Source organism: Solea solea, chromosome 6 (assembly GCF_958295425.1).
Source record: "Solea solea chromosome 6, fSolSol10.1, whole genome shotgun sequence".
NCBI classification, from domain to species: domain Eukaryota; kingdom Metazoa; phylum Chordata; class Actinopteri; order Pleuronectiformes; family Soleidae; genus Solea; species Solea solea.
Window position 1 is genome coordinate 28,159,840 of NC_081139.1, and position 17,153 is coordinate 28,176,992.

General features: G+C 45.1%; 2 protein-coding genes across 4 annotated transcripts; both read left to right on the plus strand.

Annotated features, from left to right (window-relative positions):
- Positions 1-10,949: 10,949 nt before the first annotated feature.
- Positions 10,950-12,462, plus strand: LOC131461039 (hatching enzyme 1.2-like). Its single transcript, XM_058632015.1, has 3 exons — positions 10,950-11,791; positions 11,869-11,965; positions 12,056-12,462. The coding sequence occupies exons 1-3, from the start codon at positions 10,966-10,968 to the stop codon at positions 12,243-12,245; spliced, it is 1,113 nt and encodes a 370-aa protein (XP_058487998.1). The 5' UTR covers positions 10,950-10,965; the 3' UTR covers positions 12,246-12,462.
- Positions 12,463-14,092: 1,630 nt separating this feature from the next.
- Positions 14,093-17,121, plus strand: nicn1 (nicolin 1). Of its 3 annotated transcripts, none has more exons than XM_058632780.1 (8): positions 14,099-14,228; positions 14,338-14,421; positions 14,515-14,661; positions 15,159-15,338; positions 16,046-16,159; positions 16,288-16,356; positions 16,510-16,614; positions 16,751-17,121. In XM_058632780.1, exons 2-8 carry the CDS (start codon positions 14,392-14,394, stop codon positions 16,790-16,792), a joined length of 687 nt encoding a protein of 228 aa, XP_058488763.1. In that variant the 5' UTR covers positions 14,099-14,228; positions 14,338-14,391; the 3' UTR covers positions 16,793-17,121. The 3 variants fall into 3 exon arrangements, with proteins under 3 accessions (XP_058488765.1, XP_058488763.1, XP_058488764.1); XM_058632781.1 differs by having other exon boundaries at positions 14,100-14,228; positions 14,338-14,394; XM_058632782.1 differs by lacking the exon at positions 14,338-14,421 and having other exon boundaries at positions 14,093-14,228.
- The last annotated feature ends 32 nt before the right edge of the window (positions 17,122-17,153 follow it).

A 17,153-nucleotide genomic window follows, 5' to 3' on the forward strand; every position in this document is an offset into this window, starting at 1 on the left:
CGCCGTCCATATCCACACTGTTAATGCTTGAGTCCTCTTTGGCCAGCTCTGTTATTTTATGACTCTCAGCAGCCAACGCCACCTCCTGTCCTGCTCTCACACAGTCCAGAACAGAACCAGCGGACTCGTCAGGCGCGACGCGCAGCGCAGCCGCGAAGCCGGCGGAAACCGCATGCGCGGCAGGCGCCTCCTCCGCGGAGCCGGCGGAGACCGCGGACGCGGCGGAGACCGCATGCGCGGCAGGCGCCGCCTCCACGGAGCCGGCGGAGACTGCAGGCGCGGAGCCAACAGGGTCCTCAGGTGCGACCTGCACGACATCCGTGGAATCAGCAGGCCCCTCAGGCGCGACCGACACCGCGGACGCGGAACCAACAGGCTCCTCAGGCGAGACACGCGACGCGGCCACCGCAGGCGGAGCAGCTTCCGCTGCTTGCCGCCTGTGCGGGCAGGCGATCCGCTTGTGTCCAACGTCTCCACACTCAAAGCACTTCATGTTTCCAGAGCTGGCGAACACCATATAATAACCATTCTCATGTTTTACACGGAACGAGACATCAAGTGGGTGAGTCTAAGTACATCAGTACTTGTCTTCTAAAAGACTGGACATGTCTCAGCTTAAGGTCCTTACAACCCAAACCCACCGATCGGAACCCACTGGCAAACTTACCGAACCGCCGTAGCTCTTTCTCCAGCGCTTCGTTAGTTACGAACGGAGGAACTCCGGACACCGTGATCCTTGTAGAAGGTACAGCCAACGGTGACACCTGTATATATTCCTCGCTGAGCACGAGGCCGCTCTCCACGAGCTTCCCTACATCGCTTTCTTGTTTTAGGAACACGACCACCGCTTTGTTCATGCGGGAAGCGTAGCTGATGTTCCCGTGTCCCACTTCATCTCCCACCGCCAACAACACCTGTTCCACCGTCACAGTGGACGGAGGAACGATGCGCACTCCGTGCTTCGGGGACAGGGACAGCGTCTCAGCAGACGCCATCCCTGCCGTGAAAACACGGAAACACACTAAACACTAAACTACAAAAAAACTAACACACAATACTAACAATGACCAAACGATACACAAACAATTAGAAATAAGAAAAAAGATATATAGGTTTGTATATATAGATATATATGAGTTTTTAGCTCTCCTTGCTGCTCTCCTCTCACCACGTGAAGAAGAAGAAGAACAGCTGTTTAGAGGAACAGCAGCTGTTTAAAGAACAGTTGTTTAGAAGAAGAACAACAGCTGTTTAGAAGAAGAAGAACAGTTGTTTAGAAGAGGAACAGCAGCTGTTTAGAAGAAGAACAGCAGCTGTTTAGAAGAAGAAGAACAGCTGTTTAGAAGAACAGCAGCTGTTTAGAAGAAGAACAGCAGCGGTTTAGAAGAGGAACAGCAGCTGTTTAGAAGAGGAACAGCAGCTGTTTAGAAGAAGAAGAACAGTTGTTTAGAAGAACAACAGCTGTTTAGAAGAAGAGGAACAGCTGTTTAGAAGAAGAAGAACAGAAGCTGTTTAGAAGAACAGCAGCTTTTTAGAAGAACAGCAGCTGTTTAGCTGTTTAGAAGAACAGCTGTTTAGAAGAATTACAGCTGTTTAGAAGAAGAACAGCAGCTGTTTAGAAGAATAAGAACAGAAGAACAGCTGTTTAGAAGAACAGCTGTTTAGAAGAGGAACAGCAGCTGTTTAGAAGAACAGCTGAGTAGAAGAAGAACAGCAGCTGTTTAGAAGAGGAATAGCAGCTGTTTAGAAGAACAGCTGTTTAGAAGAAGAACAGCAGCTGTTTAGAAGAATAAGAACAGAAGAACAGCTGTTTAGAAGCAGAACAGCTGTTTAGAAGAACAGCTGTTTAGAAGAGGAACAGCAGCTGTTTAGAAGAGGAACAGCAGCTGTTTAGAAGAATAAGAACAGAAGAACAGCTGTTTAGAAGAACAGCTGTTTAGAAGAACAGCTGTTTAGAAGAGGAACAGCAGCTGTTTAGAAGAAGAAGAACAGCTGTTTAGAGGAACAGCAGCTGTTTAAAGAACAGTTGTTTAGAAGAAGAATAACAGCTGTTTAGAAGAAGAAGAACAGTTGTTTAGAAGAGGAACGGCAGCTGTTTAGAAGAAGAACAGTTGTTTAGAAGAAGAACAACAGCTGTTTAGAAGAAGAAGAACAGTTGTTTAGAAGAACAGCAGCTGTTCAGAAGAAGAACAGCTGTTTAGAAGAGGAACAGCAGCTGTTTAGAAGAGGAAAAACAGCTGTTTAGAAGAGGAACAGCAGCTGTTTATAAGAAGAAGAACAGCTGTTTAGAAGAACAGCTGTTTAGAGGAACAGCAGCTGTTTAAAGAACAGTTGTTTAGAAGAAGAACAACAGCTGTTTAGAAGAACAGTTGTTTAGAAGAAGAACAACAGCTGTTTAGAAGAAGAAGAACAGTTGTTTAGAAGAGGAACAGCAGCTGTTTAGAAGACGAACAGTTGTTTAGAAGAAGAACAACAGCTGTTTAGAAGAAGAAGAACAGTTGTTTAGAAGAACAGCAGCTGTTCAGAAGAAGAAGAACAGCTGTTTAGAAGAGGAACAGCAGCTGTTTAGAAGAAGAACAGCTGTTTAGAAGAGGAACAACAGCTGTTTAGAAGAGGAACAGCAGCTGTTTATAAGAAGAAGAACAGCTGTTTAGAGGAACAGCAGCTGTTTAAAGAACAGTTGTTTAGAAGAAGAACAACAGCTGTTTAGAAGAAGAACAGTTGTTTAGAAGAGGAACAGCAGCTGTTTAGAAGAAGAACAGCAGCTGTTTAGAAGAAGAAGAACAGCTGTTTAGAAGAACAGCAGCTGTTTAGAAGAAGAACAGCAGCTGTTTAGAAGAAGAACAGCAGCGGTTTAGAAGAGGAACAGCAGCTGTTTAGAAGAAGAAGAACAGCTGTTTAGAAGAAGAAGAACAGTTGTTTAGAAGAACAACAGCTGTTTAGAAGAAGAGGAACAGTTGTTTAGAAGAAGAAGAACAGCAGCTGTTTAGAAGAACAGCAGCTTTTTAGAAGAACAGCTGTTTAGAAGAACAGCAGCTGTTTAGCTGTTTAGAAGAACAGCTGTTTAGAAGAACAGCAGCTGTTTAGAAGAATAAGAACAGAAAAACAGCTGTTTAGAAGAAGAACAGCTGTTTAGAACAACAGCTGTTTAGAAGAAGAGGAACAGTTGTTTAGAAGAAGAACAGCAGCTTTTTAGAAGAACAGCTGTTTAGAAGAACAGCAGCTGTTTAGCTGTTTAGAAGAACAGCTGTTTAGAAGAATTACAGCTGTTTAGAAGAAGAACAGCAGCTGTTTAGAAGAATAATAACAGAAGAAGAACAGCTGTTTAGAAGAGGAAAAGCAGCTGTTTAGAAGAACAGCTGAGTAGAAGAAGAAGAACAGCAGCTGTTTAGAAGAGGAATAGCAGCTATTTAGAAGAACAGCTGTTTAGAAAATGTACAGCTGTTTAGAAGAGGAACAGCAGCTGTTTAGAAGAACAGCTGTTTAGAAGAAGAAGAACAGCAGCAGCAGCTGTTTAGAAGAAGAACAGAAGAAGAACAGCTGCTTAGAAGAACTGCAGCTGTTTAGAAGAAGAAGAAGAACAGTTGTTTAGAAGAACAGTTGCTTAGAAGAAGAAGAACAGCTGTTTAGAAGAACAGCAGCTGTTTAGAAGAACAGCAACTGTTTAGAAGAACAGCTGTTTAGAAGAAGAGGAACAGCAGCTGTTTAGAAGAAGAAGAACAGCTGTTTAGAAGAGGAATAGCAGCTGTTTAGAAGAAGAACAGCAGCTGTTTAGAAGAATAAGAACAGAAGAAGAACAGCAGCTGTTTAGAAGCTGTTTAACTCCTCCTCCGTGGGGAATTAAAACAATCACAACCAGCCAGTAAAAGTTCAGAAAGAACCTGGACTCACCAACACTCAGCCATGTCTCCGTCACGCAGAGAAAATCCAGATCACGGGAGATGAAGAAATCCATGAGGAAAAGAGTTTTGTTTACCAGGCAAATCCTGTCGTTCTTCGGTCTGGAACTGGGCACTACGGAGTCGGGGAGAGCAGGGGCGGCAGAAACCCTCATCGAAGCCGGTCATCAGTATCCGACAGGCATCACCGGGATCCAGCAGCAGCTGTTTAGAAGAAGAAGAACAGTTGTTTAGAAGAAGAACAACAGCTGTTTAGAAGAAGACTTTTTTTGACTTTTTAGAAAACTTTAATTTCGAACCCTTTTTTTTTTTTTTTTTTTCCACAATTAGTCAACATTAATCAATTCATTCACTCACTCACTCACTCACACAAAACTAAAAATTGACCTGTAGTGCGCCATCCTCACTCACTGAGCACAGGACCTGTTTGATGCCCCACACAGCCTTAAAAAACCCCAGATTAGATGTCAGTTTGTAGAATGCGTGCTCTATCCTGAGCCTGGCAGAGACCAGTGCCTTCAGATAGAGCACCGGCTCAGTCCAGCCCACACCGGACACCTGGCTTTTCCGGCTTTTCCAGATTGCTAGTTTAGCAGTGGCCAGCAAAAAATTGATGAGCACCATTGTTTGTCTTTTTTTCACAGTGTACTTTAGTCCAAACACAAAGAGTGAGGCAGAAAAAACATCCCCCAGAGCCTCTACCCACCCGTGTAGCAACTTAAATAGGTCTGTGAGACGAGGACATGAAATCACCAAGTGCTCTACTGTTTCCGTCCTCCCACAAGAAGGACACCCCTCCCCAGTGCTGGGATCCAGGCGAGCTCTGTATCTGTTTGTAGCTATAATTCCATGTATAATTCTCCACTGGAGGTCAGCCATCCGTTTTTCAACAGGAGGCTTATACAGGAGCCGCCAACAGCCTCTAGGGGAAGCGTCCTTGCCAAATACCTCAGTCCATTTTGTCTCTTTGAGGTCCGACAGCGAGCCAAAGTTCAGCACCTTTACACAGCTTAGATGGAGTTGTTTTTTTCCACAGGTGTGGAAAGCTCCCATGACCGGTGTCCTCATGGAAAGAAGGAGACCACTTTTTTCTCTCCAATCTCCAACAGTGGGTGTGACCGTGATGGGTGGGAACACGTACTCTACACCCTTACTCCACTGGTCAACGTGGGCTCCATCTTGGACAAACGCCCGTTGTGGAACCGACAGGGATAGCAGCACCTCCTCAATGGCCTTCCCTACCAGTCTAAAGGACCTTATGTTGACCTTCTCAGTGAGTGTCGTGGGTGGTATCTCCAAGAGGTGTCCCAATTTGATTATGCCAGCCTTGATGAAACGGTCTCTCACACTGGCAGAAGCAAGCACCACACTGAAGAGGAAAGTGTTATTAAACAGTGGCTCCTCAAATATCCACAGTCCAGGCTTAGTGGTGGGAGGGCGGCTGATGCCCAGAGTCCTCCAGGCTTCTAGCACTGACCAATAAAACGTGGTGACGTCAGTGAGACCACGATGAGAGTCCAGCAGGAACAACTGTTTGTCTAGGCCAAGATGTCCGGCCTTCTGGAGAATGATTTGGGCAGGTTCTTTCCAACAGATGGAGCAGTTGTACAGCAGCTTCTGAGCAGTTTGTAGTCTGAGGGCAGCTATCCTGGCCTTGATGTCAGTAAGGCCCTGCCCTCCCTCTGCCACAGGGAGGTACAGGACAGCAGCCCGCAGCCAGTGACGACCCGACCAAAAGAAGTCCAACAGCAGTCTTTGCAAGTCTTCTATCAGACCTGATGGTGGGACTAGGACTTGCAACCTGTGCCACAATGCGGAGGCAACCAGGTTGTTGACAATGAGGACTCTTCCCCTGTTGGACAGCTGGGGGAGCAGCCATTTCCACTTAGACAACTTGGCTTCAACCTTTACCAGCACTCCCTCCCAGTTCTTTTTTTCTGTGTCCTTGTTGCCTAGAAACACCCCCAGTGTCTTGAGCCCTTGAGTTCCCCAAATGAGGTTCCCCGGAAGAACAGGGGGGAGTTCTGAACTCCACTGCCCCACCAGACATGCTCCACTTTTCCCCCAGTTTACCCTAGCCGAGGAGGCTCTCCCATACAGAGCCAGGGCTGCTTCTAGCTCTCTCACGTCGCCTTGGTCCCTCACAAAGACATTAAGGTCATCGGCATATGCCGATATCACCACAGAGGAGCGGTCAGTCAGCCCTGGTAGAGAGAGCCCCCTCAACCGGGACCTCAGTCTATGTAAGAGGGGCTCAATGGCCATACTATAGAGCTGGCCTGAAATTGGGCAGCCCTGCCTGATCCCCCTCTTTACTGGGATTGGGCTACTAAGACCCCCGCCCACCTTTATCACACAACATGCCCCGCTGTACAACAATTTCACCCATGAGAGAAAGTGCTCCCCAACACCAAAGGCTCTTAGTGTGTCAAATAAAAAAGAGTGGTCAACACGATCAAATGCTTTCTCCTGGTCTATGGAGATGACACCAACATTCATTCCGTACATGTTGCATACATCCGTACAGTCTCTCAGTAAAAACAAGTTGTCTACCATGGACCCTTCAGGGACACAGTAGGACTGATCCGCCCGAATTAACAGATTAATAAAAACTTTCAGTCTGTTTGATAAAAACTTTGATAAAATTTTGTAGTCCGTGCACAGTAGAGTGACTGGTCTCCAGTTTTTCAATGATGTCAGATCACCCTTCTTAGGTAGAAGGGCGATCACTGCACGCCTGCAGGAAGCTGGCAGAGTGCCTTTGCTAAAAGACTCTTTAAAAACATCCAGCAGGTCCGGCCCAAGCTCAGTCCAGAAGTTTTTAAAAAATACTACAGGTCATCCATCGATTCCCGGAGTTTTTCCCGTAGCCATTTGGGACATTGGCAGTGGTTAGTTCCTCTATGGTGATGTCTGAGCCCAGGGTACAGTGCTCCTCTGGACTCAGCTGTGGAAGGTTCAGAGTTAAAGCTGCGCTCGCGTCCCCATCACAGCCTTCGTCCCCAAACAGTTCAGTATAAAAGTTCACCACTTGTCTCTTTATCTCAGCCTGATCAGATGTTAGTTTCCCATCAGGTAGTTGGATACACACAATCTGCTTCCTCTGTGCCACTGTTTTCTCCAAGTTGAAGAAAAACTTTGATGGTGCGTCCATGTTGTTCAAGTGCATGAACCGAGCTCGAACCAGTGCCCCTTTGGCTTTTTCCTGCAGGAAAGCATTTAACTGCTGTGTCTTAGTTTGTATCAAGTTGGTCTGCTGTCCAGAGGCTCCCTCCAGGTTCAGAATCTCCGCCTCTAACTGCTGTACAGTCTGCTTAATTCTAGTAGTAGAGTAGGCTGTATACTGCTGGCAGAACACTCTGATATGGCTTTTCCCAACCTCCCACCACTGACTCAGAGAGGGGAAACACCCCTTTCTTGTCCTCCAGTGTTCCCAGAACAATTTAAAATTTTGATTAAAAACACAGTCAAGTAAAAGTTTAACATTAAAATGCCAGAATAATTTTGCACTGCAGTTTGAGGATAAAACAATCTCCATGCAGATTGCATGGTGGTCAGTAAGAAAAAACCAGACAAAGATGAAACACCCAGTGTTGTATGGTCATTGTTCTAATTCTTTAGACTTTCATTTTTTTCATTCTTTTCCGTACAGTTATGCCTAACTCCTTTTTTAACTGTATTGATGTACCTCTTTAAACGGAAGCGTTTCCGTTCATCAAGGAGGTCAAGACCAACGACTCTTTGTAGAGTGTTTACTGTTTCAATTAATTTTTTTCCATCAGGAAAATATTCAAACACACTAGCTGCTTTGCCGAAAGTATCATCTAGAAAAAGGTTAATCTCATTTAGTGAGTATAATTCAGCACTATCAGTTATACTGTCAGTCACAGAAACACCATCCGAGTCACAGTCCATATCCACACTGTTAATGCTTGAATCATCTTTGGCCAGCTCTGTTATTTTCTGACTCTCAGCAGCCAACGCCACCTCCTGTCCTGCTCTCACACAGTCCAGAACAGAATCAGCAAGTCCCTCAGGCGAGACACGCGACGCGGCCACCGCAGGCGGAGCAGCTTCCGCTGCTTGCCGCCTTTGCGGGCAGGTGATCCGCTTGTGTCCAACGTCTCCCCACTCAAAGCACTTCATGTTTCCAGAGCTGGCGAACACCATATAATAACCATTCTCATGTTTTACACGAAACGACACATCAAGTGTTTGAGTCGGTGAGTCTAAGTACATCAGTGCTCGTCCTCTAAAAGACTCAGTGACTCAAATGTCTCAGCTTAAGGTCCTTACAACCCAAACCACCGATCGGAACCCATTGGCAATCTTACCGCCGTAGCTCCTTCTCCAGCGCCTCGTTAGATACGAACGGAGGAACTCCGGACACCGTGATCCTTGTGGAAGGAACAGCCAACGGTGACACCTGTATATACTCCTCGTGCTCTCCACGAGCTTAGCTACATCGCTTTCTTTTTTTAAAAACACAACCACCGCTTTGTTAATGCGGGAAGCGTAGCTGATGTGAAGTGTGTGAGCAGAAAATTTCTTAAAGTTTATGAAATTTACTTAAGCATTAAAAGTCATTTCTCATCTAAAATCTACTGAAGTTTTAGAAAGTGAGGAGTTAGGATTGAGCCATGGTGGCTCAATGGTATGGCCAGTTGTCTTTCAAACTGGAAGGTTGTGGGTTCAATTCCTGACTCTGCTCATTTATGTGTCCTTAAGGCCATGATGAAGATGTTTTAACGTTGCTTACAGCTGGATACAAAGCAGAGACCTATGACAACCAACCCAACGGCCTTTTGTTCAAGACCTGTCCAGAAGATCAGCTGGTGTCTATGATTAAAAGGTGAGAACTTGGTGAGAGCTGTTTATAGCTATGAACCATGTTAGATTTAATCTGTAATCTGGATTATCATTCTGAAGCTAGAATGTCTGATCCTGCACACACACTTGGCACAAATTTACAAAAGTGGAAATTCAAATAAATAATCCAAAAATGTGATTTATGTAAAATCGTGAATGATTTGTCGTCGTCGTCGTCGTAAAATATCTCACACATGATTGTTACATAAACATCCAAGTATCATCTGTATACACAATAGAAGTGCATGTGTAACCATAATAGAAACGGTCCCAGAACTGAGCCTTGGGGGACGCCATAGCCAAGTGTAGAAGACGAAGAGAATTGTCTGGTCTCTTATGATCCTTATATTCAAGTCTTTGGCTTTACATCCCAGCGCCTACAATGACGGCAACAAAGATCGCCAGTGGAAGAGTGCAAGGATTTGGCGAATTGTCAAACTGTGTCTGGTTCCGCTTCGACAATCTCCATCACCAAGAACTCCAGTGCAACTGTCCAGCCGATCATGTGATCAACAGCATCCACAGTGTGTATGACACCAACAATGAAGACAGGAAGTGAGTGGTTTGTTGAAGTTTTAGGATTTAGGATTGTGATGATGTCATTTTTGTTTAAATACGTTTCACGTGTTGAACACAAGTGTCTCGCTCAGGAGACCAGAGGACATTTATTTTGGACTGAAACACAAAGCCTTGTTTTATCATTTCTTTCTCCAGCTGGAGTTTCAGGTGCTGCACCGCTGCACTACTGACCACCTTTGAATGTCGGGAAACGTCCAAGGTCAATTTCTTCAAAGAAGACTTCACCTGGCACGTTCCTGGTGGAAACTTCCTCAAAGGCTTCAGCACCCATGGCAGGAATGATAATGGGTCGGTCCACTGACGCCACACACACACACACACACACACACACACACACACAGGCTAACCACACTAACTAATGAAGCCACTTCTTAATAACAATAATAATAATAATAAGATTTTATTGTGATTGACAGAGATCATCGCTGGAGTTTCAGTCATCATGGGTATTTCATTTCACTCTACTTTCAGATTAAAGGGATAGTTCAGGTGTTTTAAAGTGAGCTTGTACGAGATAGTGACACTTATGGCGCATTTCAAGATTCAAGATTCAAGATTTCTTTATTGTCATACCAACACACATTAGACATGAGGTCATAACGAAAATCAGTCTCTCCAGAACCCGGTCGGCCTAGCAATAAAGAAGAATAAGAAAAGAAGAAAGAAGAACCAACAGTTTAACTTAACAAAATATAAATTAAAAAAGATCAAAACTTTAAAACCTCTGGAGGTAAGGTGCTGTGCAAAAAAGAATGTGGTGTAAGGGTGGTGTACGGTACTGGGGGCATGTGCAAAGTACAGTCCGTGGGGGGTGGGGGCAGCAGGGCTATGGGGGCTACAGAGAGTTCAGGAGTCTGACAGCTCCAGGGAAGAAGCTGTTCCTCAGTCTCGTGGTCCTGTTCTTGATGCTCCGTAGCCTCCTGCCTGAGGGGAGGGGGGTGAACAGTGTGTGTGCTGGGTGAGTGGTATCTCTCATGATGCAGGTGGCCCTTTTCCTGCATCTGGAGGTGAAGATGTCCGTGATGGTGGGGAGGCTGCTGCCCACGGTTCTCTGTGCAGCTTTCACCACTCTGCAGAGCCTTCTTCTCTGCTCCAGAGCAGCTGCCGTGCCACACAGTGATGCAGGAGCACAGGACACTCTCCACTACACATCTGTAGAAGGTGATAAGGGCTTCCTAGTCCAACGCGTCTCAGCCTCCTGAGGAAGTAGAGGCGCTGGTGTGCCTTCCGGACCAGGCTGGAAGTGTTGCTGCTCCAGGTGAGGTCGTCCTTGAGATGCACGCCCAGGTACCTGAAGCTGGAGACCACTTCCACCGCTTTTCCTCCGACATGCAGTGGAGAATTGGGGGGATGTCTGCTCCTCCTGAAGCCCACGATCATCTCCTTTGTTTTCTTTGTGTTGATGCAGAGGTTGTTTACCCTGCACCAACCCTCCAGGTGTTCCACTTCCCGCCTGTAGCTGGACTCATCGCTGTTGCTGATGCGTCCAACCACTGCTGTGTCATCAGCAAACTTCACAATGTGACAGCTCGGATGTTTAGGTGAGCAGTCATGAGTGAGCAGGGTGAACAGAAGAGGGCTCAGCAAGCAGCCCTGGGGGGAGCCAGTGCTGAGGGTGATGGAGGTGGAGGAAATGTCGTGGATCCTCACTGACTGCGGCCTGTCTGTCAGGAAGTCCAGGACCCAGTTGCAGAGGGGGGGGCTCAGTCCGAGTGAAAAGAGTTTATGGATCAGGGTCTGTGGTATGAAATTTCCACCGGCTCTACTCGCCTCACTACTGATCCTTGTTGCAAACAGTCCAACACAACACTCTGTGACTGACGGAGATATTGTCGTCCATTCAAGAGACAAGCAGAGCGTCAAAGTCTGTGAACATGAGAACTGCTTCTGGTCAAAGGGAGCAAACGGACTGGTCCAAGTTCCATACACAATAAGTGACACCTTTACCAGCAATGAAAAGAGCACCATTAAAAAAGCCATGAATGAATTACACTTGAGCTCATGTGTGCGCTTTGTCCCGCGCACGAGTCACATAAACTACGTCAGTATTGTGAAGAAAGACGGATGTTGGTCAGCGGTTGGTCGAAGAGGAGGTGAACAGGAGTTATCTCTCAGGTACAACTGCGTGAACAACGGCCACATTCAGCACGAGTTAATGCACGTGCTGGGTTTTTGGCACGAGCAGAGTCGATCCGACAGAGACGTCTACGTCAAAATCAACTTGGACAATGTCAAAGACGAGCACATTAGCAACTTTGATCGTAAGGAAACGCTCAACCTCAACGTCCCGTACGACTACTCGTCCTTGATGCATTACGGACGCAAAGACTTCTCAAAGAACGGACAGGACACCGACACACCTATGATCGCCTCAGCATCCATCGGCCAGAGGATCGGTATGACAGAGAAGGACTTTCTGAAGATCAACAAGCTTCACAGCTGCAGTAAGTACAACAGTTCTTCTGGTTTGTGTTCTCTGAGAACTTTGAGTGGAACTCTCACTGTGGGCTTCTCCTTCCAGAGAACTACCTCCATAAGAGCGGCGAGTGGGACAGTGTGTTGGGTGGAACTCTGACTCGCCAGTGTCCCGAGGGCCAAGCTGTTTCCAGCATCACCAGGTAAACTCCACGCTTGTTCGACAAGAACTGACGATGATTTTACAACTCTGCCATCTAGTGGTCACTTATTTAAGTTTGTTTCCACTGCAGCGCCTACGACAGTATTGAGAAAGATCGACACTGGGCTGTTACGTGCAAGGCTTTGGAGAAAACCCACGTTTGTCAGTGGTCGACTTTTACCAATAAGGCTTGGCACGACATGAACTTTGAATGTGGAGACAACAGAGTGATCGCTGGCGTCCACAGTGTGTATGACCATATGATGCAGGACAGGATGTGAGTATCTCTGTTTGTACCTGTACTGACTTCATGGATGATGAGCTGATGTGAAGTCACACCTCGCTCTCGTCTCACAGATGGAAGTTTTACTGCTGCTGAGCCTCTGCCACCGTCAGCCTTTCCAACCTCAAACACACACCTCTGGTCAACTTCTATGGCGAGTACTTCGGCTGGAAGGTCGCCAGCATCAACTACATCACAGCTGTGAAAAGCAGCTTTGATACAACCACACCGTGAGCCACATGCACACACGCACACACACACACAGCAGTGATCTTCAGGAAATATGGAACAGCTGTTTTGTAAAAGTTGTTGTTTTGTTCACAGTGATCGTCGATGGAGCTTCTCATTCCAGCAGAGAAGTGTTGAGTGAAGCTCACATGAATCTCTAAATACTTGCTGATCTAGATTAGATCTTGTCCTGATGGAAGATGATGGCTTCAACACATGATGTCTATATTTGTTCATCGTAAATCTTGTGGATTTACTGTTTCATGCTCACTTCCTGTAGTTTTGTACCGTGTTTGCTGAACTGTGTGTCGCTGTTGTTTCTGAAATAAATGCAACGTTAAAAACAGCATCTCACTGTTTGTGTGTTTACATTCAGACATTTTCAGAAGAGATGGACAAATATGGGTTTTTCTTTGGCCGATGCTGATCAGCCAATGACTGAGTCCATATATTATTATTCGGAGCTGAAACAATGAATCGATTATTAATCGATTACTAAATTAATTGACAACTATTTTGATAATTGATTCATTGGTTCAAAGCTTTTTTCACAATTAAAACAAGATTGTTTCAGCTCCTTAAACGTGAGGATTTTCTTCATTTCTTTGCTCCACAGAACAAAGAAAACTTTATTTCCTGCTGCTTCTGTAAAGTTCAGTCGACACTGAGAACAAAGAACGTGTTGTTTATTTTTCCATGACAATAAAGAACGTTCAAAAGCGTTTCGCTGCAGTGATGATGTCATACATGGAGTAATGCTGCCCTCTGCTGACTGTAAGTTGTGATGTCATGTCCAGTGTTGTAATGTAACAAAGTACAAATACTTTGTTTCTGTACTTCAGTACAACATTCACATACTTTTTTTCTAGTTTCTAGTAACTTGTACTTTTACTAAGAAGAAGAAGAGTTGCTATTATGGTCTGTATTTACATTCACACGCTGCAACATGGGCTTAGGTGTCTTTGCTCAAGGACACATATACATGAGCAGAGCTGGGAATTGAACCCAGACAACTGGCCCTACCACTGAGCCACCATGGCTCAATCCTAACTTTCTAAAACTTTAGTAGATTTTAGATCAGAAATGACTTTTGATGCTTAAGTATATGTAATAAACTTTAAGACTTTTACTGAAGTAAAATTATAGGGTTAGGGTTAGTATATCTATGTAAAAGTATATTTATGTATAGGCTGCACGGTTGGTGTAGTGGTTAGCGCTCTTGCCTTTGCAGCAAGAAGATTGCTGCGTGGAGTTTGCATGTTCTCCCCGTGTGTGCGTGGGTTTTCTCCGGGTTCTCCGCCTTCCTCCCACAGTCCAAAAACATGCAATATAGGGATTAGGTAAATTGGACACCCTAAATTGACCATAGGTGTGAGTGTGAGAGTGAATGGTTGTTTGTCTGTATGTGTGTGTGGCCCTGCGATGAACTGGCAAACTGTCCAGGGTGTACCCCGCCTATCGCCCTGTGTAGCTGAGATTGGCACAGCACCCCCCGCGACCCTCTGGTGGAGGATAAAGCGGTAGATGATGGATGGATATTTATGTAACAGGAACCTTTTCATCTCAAATCCAAGACCGGAAGCGGAAGTTGGCTGAGCAAGAAGCGTTGCTGGCTCTTTAAGACTCTCGCCGTTGCCTTGGTTACAGCCCGGACGTGACACACACGCATAACACGCATAACATTAGCTGTAGCATGTGAGCATCTTCACACGGAGGACTTTTAATCACTTCCTGTTTCTGGTCCTGACGAAAGGTGAGAAACAACAACCGGAAACTGCCGCTGCTGACGTCATACTCGTCTGTTATTATCTGCCTGGCTTTAGTTAGCTTCAGTGGCTAACGTCATTGTGACTTCGCTTTAGCGTCGACGTGACACTTCCGGTGTGCAGCTGTCCGTGGTGCTGGCCTTTATACTGATGGTGATGATGATGATGATGATGAAGATGGTGATGAGGAAGATGGTGAATCCCCATGAATTCACTGTTGAATTCACTGTTTAAATCAGTTTAAATAAAGTTTGAGTTTGAATGTGTGTGCAGATGAGTGGACACTGTGACCAGCAGAGGGCGCTGACCTGCACAGTCAAACCTGCACTTTACCTGAACATGGGAGAAAGACCGTGTGACGCAGCCCAGTCCGGAGTGTGCGTGGTCGACGTCACGCTTCCGTTTGGAAAAACCGCAGATGTAAGTGAACGTTAGATTTATCATACATACGTCAAATTCAGATAACGATAATGAATACGAGACATCTTTAAAATGAACGTGTGAACATTTCATATGATTTCACCTGGAGGAGACGAGTGTGAGAGATCTTTGACAGCATGACTCAACACAGTTTTCTTTCTCCTCTGGTGGATTTAGAGACAGCGCCATCGTCACCACGTTCACTGGGATTTCACTTCAGTGACTGAAGGACTGAACCATTCTGTCAACTAATGATTCTAATGATTCTTTACTTTGTATCGCGGAGAAAAAAACACGTTACCACAGTTTCACGCAACCGTGCTGTGATGACTCCGCCCACACAGAGGAGGAGCTATGAAGTGACTGAAACTTTGCAGTTCTTTATTTGTTTCAGTGAAAGAGTCTGCCCTCTGGTGGTGAGGCGAGAAGCTCAGTATTGATAAGTTTGGATCCATAATCACAGACCATGACGTCATTGTTGAATCTCTGTCCCTCAGATCGAGGAAATCACGTTTCAGAATGACTACACCGCCTCCGTGACTGTGCGTCTGCTGAGAAGGAGGCCCGGGCATGAGGCCCCCGCTCAGTGGTGCACGGCCCTGAGAGACCTGTCCCTCATGGACAACCCACACTCAGAGGGGGGGTCACAGGACTACTACTCCATCCACAGGTCACAGGTCAGCTGAATAATATCAACCACAAAACAATCTGAATACATTCCCCATGATAATCTGGTCATGTTTACTAAAAGAACTGGATTAGATCATCTCAAATAATCCAATTGAAACCACTGAATGAATTAACAAAAACTGATTTTAACTGTGTCAGTAATCTGTTTTTATCCAGCCAGGTAATCTGAATACACACACAAAAGGTACACAGATTACAGTGAAGGGAAGTGATTGTTTGTTTTGTTCATGTACAGAAATAAAGCAGATTTTATCTACACTGTGAGTACAGTGTATTCACAGTATATTTCAATGTATTTACAGTACATTTACAGTGTATTCACAGTATATTTACTGTGTAATGTTTAGTGTATTAACAGTGTACTGACAGTGTATTCACAGTATATTAGATAGATAGATTTACAGTATATTTACAGTGTAATGTTTAGTGTATTTACAGTGTAATGTTTAGTGTATTCACAGTATATGTACAGTGTATTTAAAGTGTAATTTACAGCTTCAGTGGCTAACGTCATCGTTTACAGTGTATTCACAGTATATTTACAGTATACTCAGTGTAATTTTTAGTGTATTTACAGTATATTCAGTGTAATTTTTAGTGTATTTACAGTGGAATTTTTTATGTATTTACAGTGTAATTTTAGGCTTATTCACAGTGTATTTTACAGTGTAATTTACAGTTCTCACTCTGACAGATGAGGGCGGAGCCAGATAACGTGGCGTCAGTGCGGCTGATCCTGAAGCAGCCATCGTCGGCCTGGTTGAGCTTCAGTCTGAAGAACATTGAGATGTTTCCTCACACTGAGCCGGTGATTAACCACACACACACACACACACACACACACACACACAGGTCACATGTCCCGCTACAATACGACCAGCAGGAGGAGCTAGAGAGACATCTCCTTCAAATCAGCATTTCCCGTTTGTTCTGCAGGAGCCAGAGAAGGAGGTTTGTGATTGGCTGTCAGACCTGACGCTGGACGACCACCTGACCCAACCTCAGGTCTGAAACGTCGTCAATAAATCATCTTCATCTTCTTCATCATCATCATTAGTGTGTTTTATAAAACTCTCTCTCTGTCTGTCTCTCTCTCTGTCTCTGTGTGTCTGTCTCTCTCTCTCTCTGTCTCTGTGTGTCTGTCTCTGGTGTCCTCAGGATGTCCCTGACCCTCACACCGTGTCCTCCAGTCTCCAGCAGATGTGGGCTCTGACTGAAGTGATGCAGAGCGACCAGACCACGGCGTCCGTCGGACGATTTGACGTGAGTGTCAAAAGGGTCGCTCTGTTCTGATCACAGGCCTCGCCCCCACAGGCCACGCCCTCACGGTGCACACAACACCCAGGTCATGTGACCTGACAGCAGCGGCAACGTCATGTTTGTGTCTCTGTTGTCGCAGGTGGACGGTTGCTACGACGTCGACCTCATCTCTCTGACGTAACCAGAACGCTGTGTCATGACAACATCAACCCGTGACAATGTGTCGCCGCCACGAGGGGACGTTAACGTTTTCTTTTACCATTAAAGTAAATGATTTCATCATATTTAAAGAATTGAAACGTTTTTCATGCTTTAAATTTATCCATCCCATAATAATACTGATATCAGACGTCATTCGAAACACAACAAACATTTCAATTTCAAATAATAATAATAATCGTGATAAAGATGAGCACGTTTATATTTCTGTATTTATCATCGTTATTGTTTTTTGAAGTTTGCACAACATGTTTACAAATAACTTATTTAAATAAATAACATTTGACTTCATTTACATGTTTGTTTGTTTGTTTGTTTACAAT

Excerpts from the sequence above, each read along its gene's own strand:
- LOC131461039 (XM_058632015.1), top strand. The coding sequence starts at position 10,966 with ATGGAGGTGGAGGAAATGTCGTGGATCCTCACTGACTGCGGCCTGTCT. Across the intron at positions 11,792-11,868 it reads CAACAAGCTTCACAGCTGCA|AGAACTACCTCCATAAGAGC; the intron begins GTAAGTACAACA and ends TTCTCCTTCCAG. Across the intron at positions 11,966-12,055 it reads GCTGTTTCCAGCATCACCAG|CGCCTACGACAGTATTGAGA; the intron begins GTAAACTCCACG and ends TTTCCACTGCAG.
- nicn1 (XM_058632780.1), top strand. The coding sequence starts at position 14,392 with ATGGTGATGATGATGATGATGATGAAGATG. Across the intron at positions 15,339-16,045 it reads ACTCCATCCACAGGTCACAG|ATGAGGGCGGAGCCAGATAA; the intron begins GTCAGCTGAATA and ends TCACTCTGACAG. Across the intron at positions 16,615-16,750 it reads CGTCCGTCGGACGATTTGAC|GTGGACGGTTGCTACGACGT; the intron begins GTGAGTGTCAAA and ends CTGTTGTCGCAG.